The following is a 15,740-nucleotide window of genomic DNA, read 5'->3' on the forward strand; positions in this document are numbered from 1 at the left end:
GACATATGGCAACACACTTATTTGCTTTTTTGGCCAACAGTTTTTTAAGAATTGATACTACTCCCATGTATGTGTGTTCAACATGATGCGAAAGACATTACTCTGTTAGCTTAGCTTAGCTCAAAGACCTGAAACTAGGGGAAACTGCTGGTTCCGTCCAAAGGCTAAAGGCAAAACACACCAACTCTAAAGCTCACAAATTACACATTATAACTTGTTTGTGTAATTGTAACACATGACCATTGGCTTTATGTGCAAAATCTGTTCTTGGCAGGAAGCAGTGACCTCCTGAACATTAAACAAACATGATATTGTGAGTACTTTAGGGGTGCCAGGCTAGCTGTTTCCCCCTGTTTCCTGTTTTTCATGCTAAGCTAAGCTAATCAGATTCTAACTTGAGGTCATATTTACAGTACAGACACGAGAGAGGTATCGATCTTTTTAACTTTTTGCCAAAAACAGAAAATAAGTATATTTCCCAAAATGTCTTTTGAGCATGTCGTTCTGGAAAAGAGATTTAGTGGTTGATCAAACTGTGTCCATGACAACCACAATACAAAATGCATTAAAACCATTTATGTAAATGGGGAGATGAAGCATCTTTTGTTCAAACACATAAAATAACATCAATCATCATTAATTCAATTATCAAATCATTAATGACAATCAAACTTCACTAGCTTAGAGTATCATACTGAAGATTTCCTTCCCCCTATGTGATTATTCTGTTAATGTATTTATGTTCCAGTGCATTTAACACATCTTTATGAAGAAGGAAGTCACTGCCTGATCCATGAAATCCTCACTGAACCAGGGTTACTGATGTGCTAGTATCAAGGACTCTATAAAAAATATCTTCAGTGTGTTAAGACAGTTTTTTTTGGATATATAAAAAAAGAAATCTGCAGCCAAATTGAGGGTGCCTCAGAGTTAACAACCATCTTTGCAGAATCAATCTGGATTAAAAGCAAAACCTTTGAGCTCATTCAGATGTTTTTCTCCAGATTTGAACTACGCTGTACAGATAACTTAATACTCAGATTAGTATAATTATTCTTCAATTTACAATATCATTCATTTATCACAAAATATTCACACAAATAGACGAGGCGGTAGATACGATACCTCCAGCCCTGAATTCTACATTCCTAACAATAATTACAAAAAAATACTAACTGGTTTTGAAAACTCTCGTCACCGTGTAGTGCACAGGTCAGGGGACTCGTTCCCTTGTTCAGTCAGTTAAAGGCAAAAGACTGAGGGTACCTTTGTGAGCTGATCCCAGATCAGCATGTCCACACACACAGAATGAAAGGAGTACACATGAGGGCTGTGTGGAACCTGGAGCAGCTGGGGGAGTCCTCCGTGTCTGTAGCTGACTGCACAGCGGTTTGCTACAGGAACCAGCCCTGTCTGCTCTATACACCTCTGAGCTCCTGCCAGCTGAAGCCATGATGGACTCAGAGAAACTGCTCCAGCCTCGTGTGCACAAGTCCTGCTGGACAAATCTGAGCTACAAACTAGTGACTGATTGTGGCTTTGGAGCTGGAGAGATGCATGTTAGTGGATATACTATGTGATATTCACTGAACGTCTCAGTGATTAGGTGCTTGGTATGATCATTGAGAGTGATGTCACTGAAAGTGCAGTATACACTATGTGTTGTTGTGGGAGAGCACCAGAGGACAAGGTAGAGTACACCTACAGAGTGAAACTTTGTCAACATCAAGACAGATATGTACTAATCTAGAGATTACTTTATAAGTGATATGGATATTTCATGTTGTACGGCAGCATCACACTAGTGTGTAACAACGAAGGTCCGACACTGCAGAGTTTTACTAAACAGAATCACAAATGGAAAAATGTCTGAAGCGTTTTAAATGAAAACTCATTGAAGCATTGAGGCAATCTATATTAAAAATCTGAAATGAATATTATCGTCTCTACATGGACTATTGTCTAGTTAAGGTCTAATTTCATGTTCCTAGAGGAAAACTCCAACATTCACTCCAAATGCACTGCTGCATATTTCATCTGTTCAGCTAAACCTGCCTTCACTGTTTAAAAGAGATCACATATAAGCTGTTTGTCATGGAGACCCAAAGTGTTACATCAATAAATAAGACACCATGTAGTGACTAATTGGATTATTTCACAAGGTCCTGGTCATGTTCTGTTTTGTCTGTAGTAATTAATACCTTTTTTTTTCTCCAAAGTGTCTTAGTTATTGAATTAACTTGAAATACTTTGTATCTGCATGACTATTAAAGCAACTAAAAGTGGCAAATATTGATCTCTTGAAATAATTCCTGTGAAGACAAAGGGGATCTAATTTCAGATTTATAACGTGTCTCACATTATCTCAGTTGTGCAGAATAACACGGAGGATTATGACACTTATTTTGTTTTAATGTATCCATTTATGATTTTGTCCCTGTTGGCTGTCGTGGATAATCGTGAGCTGCTTTGATATGGGTTTCTGTCCAATCTGTCATATTCTTAAAATGGATTGAACTCAGAAAAGTGCATTGTGGGTAGGATTTAAAAAGCACCTGATTTCAGGGGTGTCCAGGTGCCTTTATTGTGTGGTGCTACAACTCCAACACCACCTCACATCCACACGTTATCTCACTGTTGTTTCAGTAAAGTGTCGGAGAGGACTACTGAGGGAACACCCCGCCCGTCTTTTTCCCCAGAGTAAAAACAGAATAAGAGTGCACATTTGGAGGTACATTGTAATCCGAGAGTGTGACAGACACACACATTCTCGTGCTCACAAAAAGGTCCACATGGTGCTCACGAGCCAGCTACGCCCAATTGCTAAGGAGCAGAGGCAGAGCAGCTTCCTGTCCGATGAGGTTAGGAGTGATCCGAGGTGAGATCCTGGGTTAGAAGATGTCAGGACACATGCTCCAGTCCTGTCGGTCCTTTGCCTCCCAGTAACCTCCCTTGTACACAAAGTTTGTCTCTCCGGTGAGCGAGTCTCTCGTCTGCTGAAACCACAGCGGCTGGTAGCCTTCGTATTCTCGACCTGCGGGAGGAAGCACCACTGTTACTCGGTTGGCATCATGTAATCCCACTGTAGTGGAGAAGCCACACTTGCAGGCAATTCACAGAGCGATCAATTCACCCCCATATATATGTATATATATGGGAAGCAATCAATCGCTGTGCACTACATTTGGGATGGCCTCTAATAGGAACAAAACTTGTTTGTTGGTGAACAACTCAAAAAGTGTCACTAAAATACAAATGAGCATGATGAGTGCAACACAAAAACCTGGATCGATCATGTTGAGTGGGAAAATTATAATCACATATAACTCCTTCAACTAAATTACTCCAAAAACTACAAAGAGGAAGAAATTGCAGCTTTCTTGTGGGTTTGCATTAATGTAATTTTCCAGACTCAGTATATTAGGTTATTGTTATTGTTCCCTTTATAAAATCATAATGTTGATTTAACCTGGAGAAGCAAAGCATGAAATAACTTGTATGCTGTTTGTCGGTGCGGTCAAATAAACAGGATGACAATGCAGTGCCAATGAATCACCTGCTAACGAGGCTTCACCACAGCGCTCTGAGAGCACATGTAGACTTTAAAGTTATAACTGTTATCTCATGTATCTTATCATTGAGGTCAGTTTTACATGAAAATGTCACATGTATGCAGGAAAAGTTGTTTTTTTCCCGAGTCATTATCATGAGGGGGGTATCATGCAGTTCCCACAGAGAGGCAGAACACACAAAGGACACACAGAAGATGGTGTGTGCGTGTGTGTGTGTGTGTGTGTGTGCGTGTTTGTTAGTGGGAGTGATGTACAACAGAGGGGCACAGCAACCCCCACTCACCAGAGTCATAATCACACTCTGACCACCAATAGAGGGAGGAAAAGAAAGACAAGTCATGGGTACATCAAATACAGTCTAGCCTACGCACAACACACACACACATACATACGCCCACACACACACACACACACACACACACACACACACACACATACGCACGCAATCACAATGAAATGTAGCTACACTTAGCTCTGCCCTCTGACCTGACCAATAACTGCTATACCCACTGAAGTGAGCGCTTCTTCTTTAGTGTTAATTAATATGACAAAATAAAAAATACATCCATAATAATGATTAAACGATTACTTAACGTAACAACTACAGCCTATTTATCATATTATGTAAGGCTTAGGTTTATGTCTGTCTGGGCCAGTAACTGTCATGACACGCAGCTGTAACCTTCCTTGAATGTTATATTTTGGTACTGTAGACAAGGGAAGAAGCTAGTTAGTGGTGTAAGTCAAAGCAGTGGCAAACAGGAAATGCTTGTTCTTGACATTGGGAAGAAAACACTGCAAAATTCTGAAAACTGATTAAAGCTGAAGACTGTATTATGAGGTCACTACAAGGCATAATCTCTGGCTTCCTCCCAACATAATTTCAGTTTGGTGATTGGATGTTTTTGGCCTAAATTCTCCTCAGTATTTGATCTTTGGCTTTTAAATAAAAAAACAGGTATTTTCTGATTCTTTTGTGCTGATGATTCAATTTCACGCTCTAACCTCACCTAACATTGCAGAAGCAGAAAATTAATGGGACTTTTTTTTTTTTTACAGACGCCCTGGATGCCCTTCCAAAAAACTCACTGCATATCTTGAAGGCCCCCCCCAGGTCATTCTTTCTTAATCCTCCCAGCCTGTCTTTGTGTTTTACTCAGCACCTTCCTGTTCTCCATTATTTCATACCTTCATCCAGTGCGTCTGAGGCCTCTGCTTCCCTCCTCCTCCTCACAGCTCTTTGTTTCTCCTCTAGCCTCTGTTTCTCTGAGTTAGCTTCGTCCCATCTGCCCTCCTCCATCAGCTTCTGGTCGGGTCTCAGACGGCTGTCGGTCAGTCCCACTCCGTCCTCCTGCTCATTCAGGGTCAGGGCCAGCGCTGAGAAGTAGTACATGTTCTCTGCGTTATCCCTGAGAGAGTAAGAGAAAATTGACAGGAGTTACACATTTTTATGTGCTACAATCAATGATATTGACTGAACTTTGCAGCTGTTAAACAATTACTATGACTTATAAACGTGTGTTCCTTATGAGGCTGATGAGAGAAGGGCTTACGGGAGAGGGTATTTCTTCCACAGCAGTTTGGGGGATAACGTCTGATAGACAGTCTTCTGCTTTCCCTCTGATCCGCTGCCCCCTCGGCTGCTCTGAACGATCTTGGCACTTTCTATTTTATCATCCCACGTTCCAGAGAGGATGTAGTGAGCATTGCCCCCGCCGTCTGCCACCACACCTGTCACCTGGAGAGGAGAGGAAAAAAAAGATACTATAACTTTTCTCCTAACGTTAAGTAATTAAATGCACAGAACTCTCTGTAGGACTTCAGTAAATTTCCATTAGTTTACCCCAGATCAGTCACTACCATGGAAGGCTGCATTGTGACCCATATTTAGATAATTGGCTATAAAGGAGGTTACCTTCCTTCACTGTCACCTCATACAATGAGCTCCTTCTCTAATACACCACTGAAAGTACTAATATATTTGTTGGTACTGTCCAGCAGGAGGCAGCATCACACAAATGAACCCCTGATCATATGACATCATTTCAAGGTCGGGCACCAGCTGAGTGAGAAAACGAAGCATTTACCTTCCGTGGAACGTCCCTGGAGAAATAACTGTAGGGAGAGAACTTGAGCTGGCAGGTCTCCTTGGTCCTGTGATTCACAATCTCAATGTCCCCCGACTGTAAGAGCACAGACACAACCAGACACAGAGTGAGAGAGACAAACACACAGAGATAATGACAGCATACCAAAGCTATTCATTCTGTTTAAAGCAGAAAAGTATGTTGACAAACAGCAACACTGGTAAAATTGAAAAAGTTAACGGTAAATGAGGTTGATCTGTGGTGAATAAGTGTACTTTTCCCATTTTCTTCTGCTGTGTTAAATCTCATATTTTTGTCTTTAGCAGCATCTATCAGCCACAGTGCTGGCTTGAGAACTCCATTGTCAGTGATTGCTTCACTGTAATTACTGTGCTCATGAAGATAAGGACTTGGACTTGATTGAAATTTAAATCTCCAGGATTGTCACATTGCCAAAATAAAACAATTTCTGTATCAATAATTTCTGTTCAGTTACAACATGCTGATGCTAAGACTGTGAAGGTCAAATTCAGGCATAATTAGCTGTGCTCATGAATGGACAGGACATGCTGCCAGTAGAAAAAAAGTTACAGAATAGTTTCCATAGTTTGGAACAGAGTTTTCTAGGTGACCCTGTTCTTCACCAGAGGGCAGCAGAGGGGCAGAGTCATGCATGTAGGCGGTGTGAGAGGGCAAATGTACTGAATAGTGCAAACAATAAACAGTAAAACATGTGAGGACTGTTTCTAAGTGGACAGACTAAAGTTAGATTGCCTTGACGTGACTAGTATCTCATATGAACATGCCAAAAGCAAACATGAGACTTCATATTTGGATATATTTATACTGTACTCTGTGTGGTTGTTCAGCTACACTACAATGCAGCCAAAGTTTTCATTTAAAAAGGCTCTCTTCATTGTTTACATTTTAAAAATTTTAACAAGGAAGGTTTTCACACTTCACATTTAAAAAAGGCTTTGTACATTTTTCAATGATAGGAGGTAGTAAACACATTTCACCTGTCTTCCAATTTAAAGATACAATCTCAAATATTTCAGTTGATCGCCACCCACTGACAATATTCAATAATTCAGAGTGTACACTTCCCAATTTAACCAGACGTCTACAGCTGGCTCCCTGTGTCATGGTTCTAATTACTGATTTTCCTCGCTTTCCATTTTAGACTGTTTGCCTTCATCTGAGTGTCGAATTTGTTTCTTTTTCTTTGGATTTTCACTTATTTTTGAAGTTGTATCTGTAGTCATCCATCTTTTCTTTGTTTGTTCAGCCATAGTAGATTACTGTTTACTCGCAATGCTTACAGAGACCAGAAAAGCAGGAGGTTAGCTCCGCCTACCCTCTCTGGCAGACCAACCACTGCTGGGTGATGGCACTAACTGGGCGCCGCTTGTGATTTTTTCCGTGAATGTCGCCACAGATACTCAGTCCATAAAAATACGATATACTGCAAATGCAAAGGCTTTCATCAGAGGGATATAGGCTCAGTCACCCTTGTGTTATCTCATTCAGTGATAGATAGTGACTTCAAGGACATTTATTTAAATGAATAAGTTCGAGAGTACACCTTTAAGAACTAACATAATGGTGCTAAATGATACAAGTACACAAACCTCCAGAGGCTACCTTTCATCACATACATCAGCTGTCCAAAAATTCATGACTATCCAGAAAATATTGGTTGTTTGTATATTACCAACCTATTATGCTTTGGTTTCAATAAATCCGAGCCGATGTTCCTGATATAACAGTCTGCAGCACCCATTATTCTGAGAAGAATAAATCTGAGATGTAAGTGAGTCTGTCTTATTCTGACACGCAAACACAAGCACACAAATACATAAAAGACTGAGTGGGAGCTGGAAAAGAAAAAGATCTTATGAACAGACACAATTCTGCACAGACAGACAGACAGACATGCAGATGTGAAGTCAGCCCCTCCCCCCATATATCTGGGCCATCTCTCAGAAAGAAGAGGCTGTTATTTTAGGGTGTTATTGGAGATCAAAGCTATAGATGAATCCCTGGAGATAGCGAAGCTCCTTATTCATGTGCAGTAAAGCTTTGCTCTGATTCCTTTTTTTCACAACACCCTGCTCTGCTGCTCTGTAACACAAACATGTGCTACATGGGAGAAAAAAACATCTACAGGGTACTCCAGAAGATCAGAGCTATTTATGTAGGGGTGGGGGTTTGCAGCTGGGAAGGACTGGTTACAAAGAGAGATGCATAAAAAACCGACCTGGTCAATCCACAGCTTGCCCACAATGATGTTGTGCACTGTGGAGGTGACCTTTCTCCACACATAGTGGTTCCCGCTGGAGTGGAACTGCAGGTGTATGGCACCTAGGGAGGGACAGGGGACAAAAGACTGTTAGAGAAAAGAAATATCACAGCTGCTGTGTTACCGACCTAAACAGACTGAAGGTGTTAGATTGTAGGTTTTCCTCTTATGATTTGAAATGGGTTTTTTATAAGTAGTCAATTCTACCTGCAGCAGATAAAAACACATTTGTAACACATTTACGCCGTGCGCACAGGAAATACATTTCCGTCTATTTCCAGAGTGACCTAACCCCTGAAGATTGAAACGTGTATTAGACTATAAATGCTTTCCATTTAAGAGTTTTTCAATCACGAGGCCCCTCGCAGCAGGCATATACGTAACAGGAGGTATAAAAAGGCAGATGAATACCACAGAATCCCTCGGCTGGACCCGCTTCTAACAAATATCTCATTTATCTGAGCCAACAGACCCCTCTCTGCCATCCCAGTGCAATAGAGAGCTTCCTTTAAAGCCATACTTTATGTATGTGTCAAAAGGGTCATAAAACTCTCCTGATTCATTCTCACACAATCTCCACTGGCTTTATATTGTGTGAAAGGCAGGGCAGTCTATTTCTACTCTCGACTGGGAGTCCTTTTTGACTAAATCTGCCTTGTGTGGCTGTTAAATTTTCATTCAGGAACCTCTATTTACACATATAGTGTGTTTGCTTTTCCACCCACTGTAAATGTCTTACCCAGAGGCATTATCGAGAGGTATTTGCCACGGAACTTGCTGGCGATGGTGATTTCCTGCCAAAGGGTCCAGCCTCGTTGGGAAATCACATGATGTGCAGCAGCAGGGGGGTGATGGCTCACCTTGGAAGAAAGGCAGACATAAAGGTAAAGTAGGGGGTTATAGGGGATGTGTTCATACAAGCAAAGTTTAACAACAATATAGGCTGACATTGTTAACTTCAGTTTGGGTGTGTGCATGCACATCACTGAGAGTGTAAACATAAACAGCCCATGGCCCTCCTGTTACCTGCTCACACAGCGAGCGGTAGCCAAACTCCTCCAGGCGATCGAGCTCGTAAGTCTCACCCAGGAGGGGGTTAAAGGGCTTGGCTGTCCGGTGGACCGTGGTGGAGTAAGATGAGACGGAGAAGGCAGCGACCAGGCACATCTGCTCCAGGGAGGAGTCGCAGCGCGCCGCCTTGTCTAGAAGCTCATGATACTCCAGGTCCTCTGTGAGACGCTGCAGCATCGACAGAGGCTCGTTGAAGTTTACCTGAAGTGGAGGGATGAAAATTTGAGGCTCACAGATTCACACTGATTTAACCTGTCAGCAAGAAGGACGGCCATGCCTCAAGCACTTACAGGCATGGGGATTTTGGAGAGCTCCTTGCCGATGCAGTTCTTCATGATGCTCCACAGATTGAGAGAATAGTTAGGCTTGTCTGGGACATGAGTCCGCCTCTGTCTGCGGGGCTGCAGCTCCTTCCCTGACACATCGTTACAGCTGGGAGACATCTGGGATAAGATGGAGGAGGAGAAGGTGCTCTTTTAACTTGTAGGAAAAGAATATTCGACATACTCAAGTTTCAGAAAAACTTCTTGGACAGCTTGGCTGCATATCATCGACTGAAGGGAGACTGACAGAGCAAGTGAAAGGCAGCAAGAAAGGAAAGAGAAAACACAGATGTGAGTTAAGGAGAAGAAGAAGCCGTGGAGAGTTGAGGAGAGGGAAAAGCAGATGTTTGACTGGTAATTAAGCTTTATATGAACGTGGCAGCTGTGTGACTTTGGCAACACATGGGTGACACCAAGTCCGTAGAAAGCACACACAAAGTCTGTGTGTGTGAGTGCGTGAGCATGGTAAGAAAGGGGGATAGTTAGACAGCAAGAGAAGACCGCTATGTAAATATATTAATGAGTAGCCAGCAGCACAAATTGAAATATATTGAGATGAAAAAAGTCGGCAGTGTTCACAAATGTCAGTCCTATTAGTCGGGCTTGTTAGGGGGACAAACACTTACATGGTTGTCCTGATTCCAGTCACTGGGCTGACCTCCACTCGCTCCGCTCAAATTACTCTGAGATCGCCTGGAACACAATAGAAATATTTTCTGCAATGAGTGCTGGACATATAAACAGACTCAATGTCTCTCCCTTTCTCTCATTCCTGATATGCACACACAAACAAGACAAACACAAAACACACAAGGGAGCAGCCAAAATGCTGGGTATTATAGATGCACGCTGTTTAACAGTTTCCATCATCCCTAATGGTTTTACTGGAGTTGAGGGATATGTTGCAAGAGATTACAATAATGAGAGAAAGCACTAAAGCTACTCAAAACATTTTTAGGAAATAAAGAAGGAAAGCACAAGCGCTGGAAAACCAAGTGGAGTTGCCAGCAAGAGACTAACTCCAATGCAGCAAACAAATAAGCTGTAAAAAAAAACACTGACAGAGCAAAAAGAAAAATTGGTTCATTTTTCTTGAGGAAAAGCAGACAGAGAGGAGAGTCCATGTTATTTTAATCAGTATAAGTCTTAGTAACTTAGGGGCACAGCACTCTGCATTTTTGTGCATGCTCAAATATGTCATATCAGTGCATTTGACAGCTGAATACGTTTCTGTTGATGACTCATAATGTGAAAACTTAACCTACTAAACTTCTCCAAATAAATAAATGTGGATCCCTGCGCGCGACTGACCTGTGCTGTGTGCTCTCGGTGGCAGTCACTGTGATGAATGCAGGGGAATCCTCCATGGCGTCAAAATACTCAGTCTCCTCATCATCACTCGCTTCTTCTTTCAGCAGCCTCTCACTCCCTTCTGTCAGGACATGTACATGAGTGAATAATTGCAAACAGCGTCCAAAAGCAGCACAACCATTGCATGACCATGAGATTGTTTTTACAGAGTTCAGGAGAGAGCTGCATTTAATCAAGTACCCATGGCAATTAATCAAGGAATAATCAGCTTAGTAAAATTGGCAATGTTCCTGTTGGTTAACTAGCCTGAATGATTCAAGTCCCTCAGGTTGTGCTTCTTATATTCAGTATCTAACATTCAATATTGAGTATGTTCAGTGGACCGTTATTAGTGTAAACCAGAGCTTGCAACACACATGAATCCTTACATCAGGTAATCAGAGTCCTTTCTATTGAAAAGTTATTCCATTAAAAACTGAAGGTAAACTATGACCTTTAAAGATTGATGTCATGGTTGAAGGGAACAAACGTTAATCGTTGGCAGAAAGAGGATCGAACCACATTCTCCAGTTTCCTTTTTTTGTATTGTGTGTAACCTTTATTACAGACAGCAGAGAGAGATTAAAGTGGAAAAAGAGATGCAACAACCAGAGGGTCCTGGCTGGACTCAAATAGAAGATCTTTGGGTTCTTGGCCAGCATCTTAAACCCTAAGCCAGGAAGCACCCCACTCTCCTGTTTTAACGACAAACACTTGTATGTCTATTCATCACCTGTGTCCACCTGCCTCAAACAATAAGCAGTGGAATGAGGAAGTAACACTGCTTCCTCTGTTGGTGTTTAATGTATTTAAGGATAGTTGTACAAATGACTAGGGCTGTGTCTAATGGATGGACTTACAGAGAGAAGAGTCAACATGACCTACAGTCCTTGGTGAAGGTAATAACCACCTCTAATTTAGCAGTAATGCAATCCAAACCGTCTGACACCACTTAAATGTATCCCTCCTCCACATGAAGAATGTCAATGATACAAGCCTGAGGTCACACATGACTTTTGGCCAAATAATGTGAGGTCCCCTCTGAGGGTTAGTAACACGCACGCAGACAGTCTCACCCTTGTTGGTGGTAGGGGCGCTGGGTGTGGTGGAAGCGAGTGTGGGTGCTTCTCTCCACGCTCGCTCCAGGCTGTTATGCTGCTTGGCTAGCTGCTCAATGGTCTCTTCTAGGTGGGTGCGCTGCTCTCGCTCATACTGCAGCGCCCGCTGCCATCTCCTACTGTGAGTCTCTGCTAGGTCCAAGAAGTCTCGACAGGCCTGGAGGAAGAAACGCACACAAGTACTTAAACACACAGACAGCATTGAAAGTTCAACTTAATTCTTAAAAACTTTCCTCTTGCTATGACTCAATACAAACAGCTCAAAGTTTTGCTATTCAAAACACTGCAGGGTCCTTAAAATATCTCTTCACATAATAGAGTCACTTCCTTTTGTTCCCTTATAAGTGTAGAGAACATCTTCTTTCAAACCAAACCATTAAATTAATTATCATCCATTATCCCACCTTTATATGAGTAATAATAATACATTTTTTAGATTACAACAATAAGAGAGAACATTGGGATGGAAAAGGGTATAAAGACATTAACGTCAATTATTGTAATCAAGCCTATTTATCATCTTTTTTCTGTGCAGTCATCAATATGTTGATTACTGGGGCTCCCTGGTGTGTGAAATGTGCCTGGGAGCACAGCGTAAACACAGAACACATCAGTAAGTGATGAGCTAGGTTGAACCCCTGATTGCAAAGTAGACTATATTTGAGTCAAGAGGGGGCATCATTGTTGCTGCGCTGCTATTACTGCTCAGACAAAGAGGTTACTTCAGATCAAACACATATATCATGTCAGCACCGCATCATATGTCTCACAGACTTGCATCATTGTGAGCCCAAAGGTCAATGAACCTAAATAACACCTCACAGCTGACAACATGCACGATGAAAATGTCATGTGACAGTGTCAGCATAGTGGGCCTCAGAGGAGGGTTTCTGTACTTTCATTTTGGCACTGCTTTATTGCAGACGAGCATTTTGATAGTGGGTTTGTGGTGGTTAGTCATTGTTCTTTCGGCACATGATTTCATGCGGTCCACTCAGTATGAGCAGCAGAGGGCTCAGAGCGAGAGGGGCTGTGAGAGTTAGCCGTAATGAATACTTTGTCACACAGCTTCAATAATATGTGTTCTCTGACTGGTGAGAGTGCAGGCAGGATTTTAAGTTTCACTTCGAGGCAGCAGGAAGAGAAACAAGGATTCAACAACACCTGGCACCTTCATTAACTGTGTGTTGATGATGATGTGTTTATGTGTTTGATGTGATGAAAGTGGTTTTCAGCTTCAGCCCAAATCCAGGTACATCTTTTTCTCGTACATAATTAATATTAGCTTCTCACTGGTTTCCAAAATGTACCACAGCTTGATGTGACTTCGAGTGATACTTATGTATAACATAATGTATTGTTTTATTCCAAAAGTCAAGATACTATTATTTCACAAACCACATGTTTATGTCTGAAGCCGGATAGAAGAAAAAACTGAGTTGTGATTTATTATTTAAGCTAACCTGTAGACATCAAGCGATTTCAATGATTCTAACAGAATATTTTAAAGTCACAAGTACAATATATGGCGAGGGTACAATTTCATTATATGCTAATAATGAAAATCATTCTTCCACACCTCTTACACAGATTGCATTTCAGTGGCTTTAAGTGATATAACTCTAATTTGCTCAGACCAAGTATTAAAATATAAAATTATCCAAACAGTCGCTTACCTTCAGCAGTTTTGCACCGAGTGTCTAAACTTCAATGTTTGAGCCTCACTTTAAATGTTAGAGGGAAATATGACGTTGGTCCACTTCCTTAGAAACAACCGTGATATGAAACTCAACACCCACTCAAAAAACTGTCATGGTTCCACTTTTTGAACGCTGAGTCTCGAGTGCAAACGCAGACTGCATGTGACTTCCGTTTGGAGAAAACGGGATGATAGAGGCTAAAAAAGTGAATGGGCATGCACGTAACAGGATATTTATAAGAGTTGGCATCACCAGATGTCAAAATGTCAATTTAAAAGTCCTGAATATACAGAATGCGACTTTTATATGATGAAGCCATACAAAGAGAAAGTGGTGTGTAAATACATGCACACACTAATGACACACTTGATAAGTTACGTCACCACAAAATGAACTAGAGCAACCCTCTTCTAAGACCAGGCTCAGGTCACAGAGAGCCTGCTGTTGTCATTATGGCCTCCACCTTCTTTGGTAAAGCAGAGAAAACTACATATGTTGCGGCTAAAAGCAAGGCTGCAAAAATCCCAATATCTCGCACTGCCAGAAGAGAGCGATTTAAAAGACCAAAAAAAAATTCCAGGAACTTTGTGGTGGCACTTTTTATCATTAGAAGCACGTACTTGACAGACGTAATGGCATTTTAATGAGTGAGGCAGTACAAGAGGGTCTATTTTATTGCTTGTCCAGTCAGTTTCAATTTCCTACACCGATTAATAAGAAAATGGAGAGAAGAGAGAAACACAGGGCTCATCAGTTTGAGCAAACGCTTGTCACATAATTTAAGTAGAGTCTAGATTATCTTTTTCCGCTCTTAACAGCTGTATTACCACAAACTTAAGCTGGGAGTAATTATTCTCCACTGCCTCATTTTAAACCCGATCTTAAGGTCAAAGTACTAGATTTACCCCGACTGAGTCTGACCAAGGGATTTTAACAGCTAACAGCCATATACTTCACAGGAAAAACAGTCAGACATGCACTACAGCAATAATGAACAACCACAAAAATAAACAATGCCATCGAGAAAAGCAGCAAGAAAGACGAACCTTGTGTGATTGTGTGGCTTTGGTCAGAGCAGGTCTGTCTGTCTAACTGTGAGTCCAGAAGGCTCTGACATTCCGCACCAGGCAGGGAGGGTCCCGGGTGTGAGAGGGGGGCAGCAGGGGCTATTCCTGTCTCCCCCCACCAAGCCACCATCATATCCAGTATCACTCCTTCAGGACATCAACGCTCCCTGAACTCTCATCCACTACTAACATACTGTAAAGCCCATGGTATTTAGGATTGAGGAGGATGGAACAGGGCCAGATACAGTAGAGCAGAGCGAGTATCAGATCCAACACATACAGCAGTGGGAAGTGAAAACCTGCGAGAGTTTGTTGTTGTTTTGCTGATAAGACTAATGTTGGTTGAACTGCAACATGTTTATTTTCTGTTACTGTTCTGAGGGTTTCTCTATGTTAAAAAAAATGTCCAACTGTAATTTTGTGCTCTATAAATAAATAAGCAATATCACACTCGAGGGTGTGCCGTTATACTGAACATCAGCACGGCTGTGATTTGTCACAGGCCAAAGATAATCACAGCGTGCTGATATTCAGTAACAGCACAGTAAATATTGTTTTTGTACTACAAGCAGCATAGTAATCAATAATACATTGACATTTTTATGTTATTAATAATTTTTTTGTTTACGTAATCATTCATTTGGCTCCACCAACACAACTAGTTCAACAACCTGACTGGACTGTTACCAAGCAGCACAAACATTTTCCTGCACACTCTGTGTATGTCTACCGCAGACCAGCTACTTTCTATTATGTAGAAATATAAGATAAAGTTTTGCTGTTTGCTGTAACATTAATTAACAGTATTCAGAATAACCTGCAGAGGAGTAATACACATACAGTTAAAAGTCCCAGTGCTGTTGTACTCTATATCAGCACTCATCGAATGGCTCTTGTCCAATCAGATTACTTGGTCTGAACTAACTTTTGTGTAACTTAACTTTTCTGATTCCAACTGCAGCAGAAATGACTGTATTCTTAACAATACTTTGTTTATTCAAGCTGCAAGCACAGCGACCCATAATCCCCTCTGCTATCACAGAGTACCAGCTCAGTGTTTGCAGACAATCTTAAACATTAAGTTAGAGATGATGATGATGTTAAAGTTGACTCAACAGGATCTGGTAGGTTCTGGAACTGCATCTCACAT

The 15,740-nt window shown here is 41.4% G+C and overlaps 1 protein-coding gene across 1 annotated transcript in view; it reads right to left on the reverse strand.

The window, feature by feature from the left end:
• Window positions 1-153: 153 nt before the first annotated feature.
• The window catches only part of osbp2b (oxysterol binding protein 2b), a 42,461-nt gene continuing 26,874 nt past the window's right edge, over window positions 154-15,740 (reverse strand). Inside the window, exons 4-15 of the mRNA XM_069683193.1 lie at window positions 11,782-11,980; window positions 10,667-10,787; window positions 9,982-10,048; window positions 9,323-9,475; window positions 8,988-9,233; window positions 8,701-8,821; window positions 7,920-8,023; window positions 5,660-5,755; window positions 5,126-5,310; window positions 4,761-4,981; window positions 3,856-3,873; window positions 154-3,034 (exon numbers count right to left, since the gene is read on the reverse strand). Of these exons, the coding sequence (XP_069539294.1) occupies window positions 2,892-3,034; window positions 3,856-3,873; window positions 4,761-4,981; window positions 5,126-5,310; window positions 5,660-5,755; window positions 7,920-8,023; window positions 8,701-8,821; window positions 8,988-9,233; window positions 9,323-9,475; window positions 9,982-10,048; window positions 10,667-10,787; window positions 11,782-11,980 (1,674 nt within the window). The 3' untranslated portion in view covers window positions 154-2,891. The remainder of the gene's footprint in view (window positions 3,035-3,855; window positions 3,874-4,760; window positions 4,982-5,125; window positions 5,311-5,659; window positions 5,756-7,919; window positions 8,024-8,700; window positions 8,822-8,987; window positions 9,234-9,322; window positions 9,476-9,981; window positions 10,049-10,666; window positions 10,788-11,781; window positions 11,981-15,740) is intronic.

This window comes from Semicossyphus pulcher, unplaced genomic scaffold, assembly GCF_022749685.1.
Source record: "Semicossyphus pulcher isolate SPU_LCO1_2020_fin unplaced genomic scaffold, fSemPul1.0.p SCAF_6, whole genome shotgun sequence".
In the NCBI taxonomy this organism is placed as follows: Eukaryota; Metazoa; Chordata; class Actinopteri; order Labriformes; family Labridae; genus Semicossyphus; species Semicossyphus pulcher.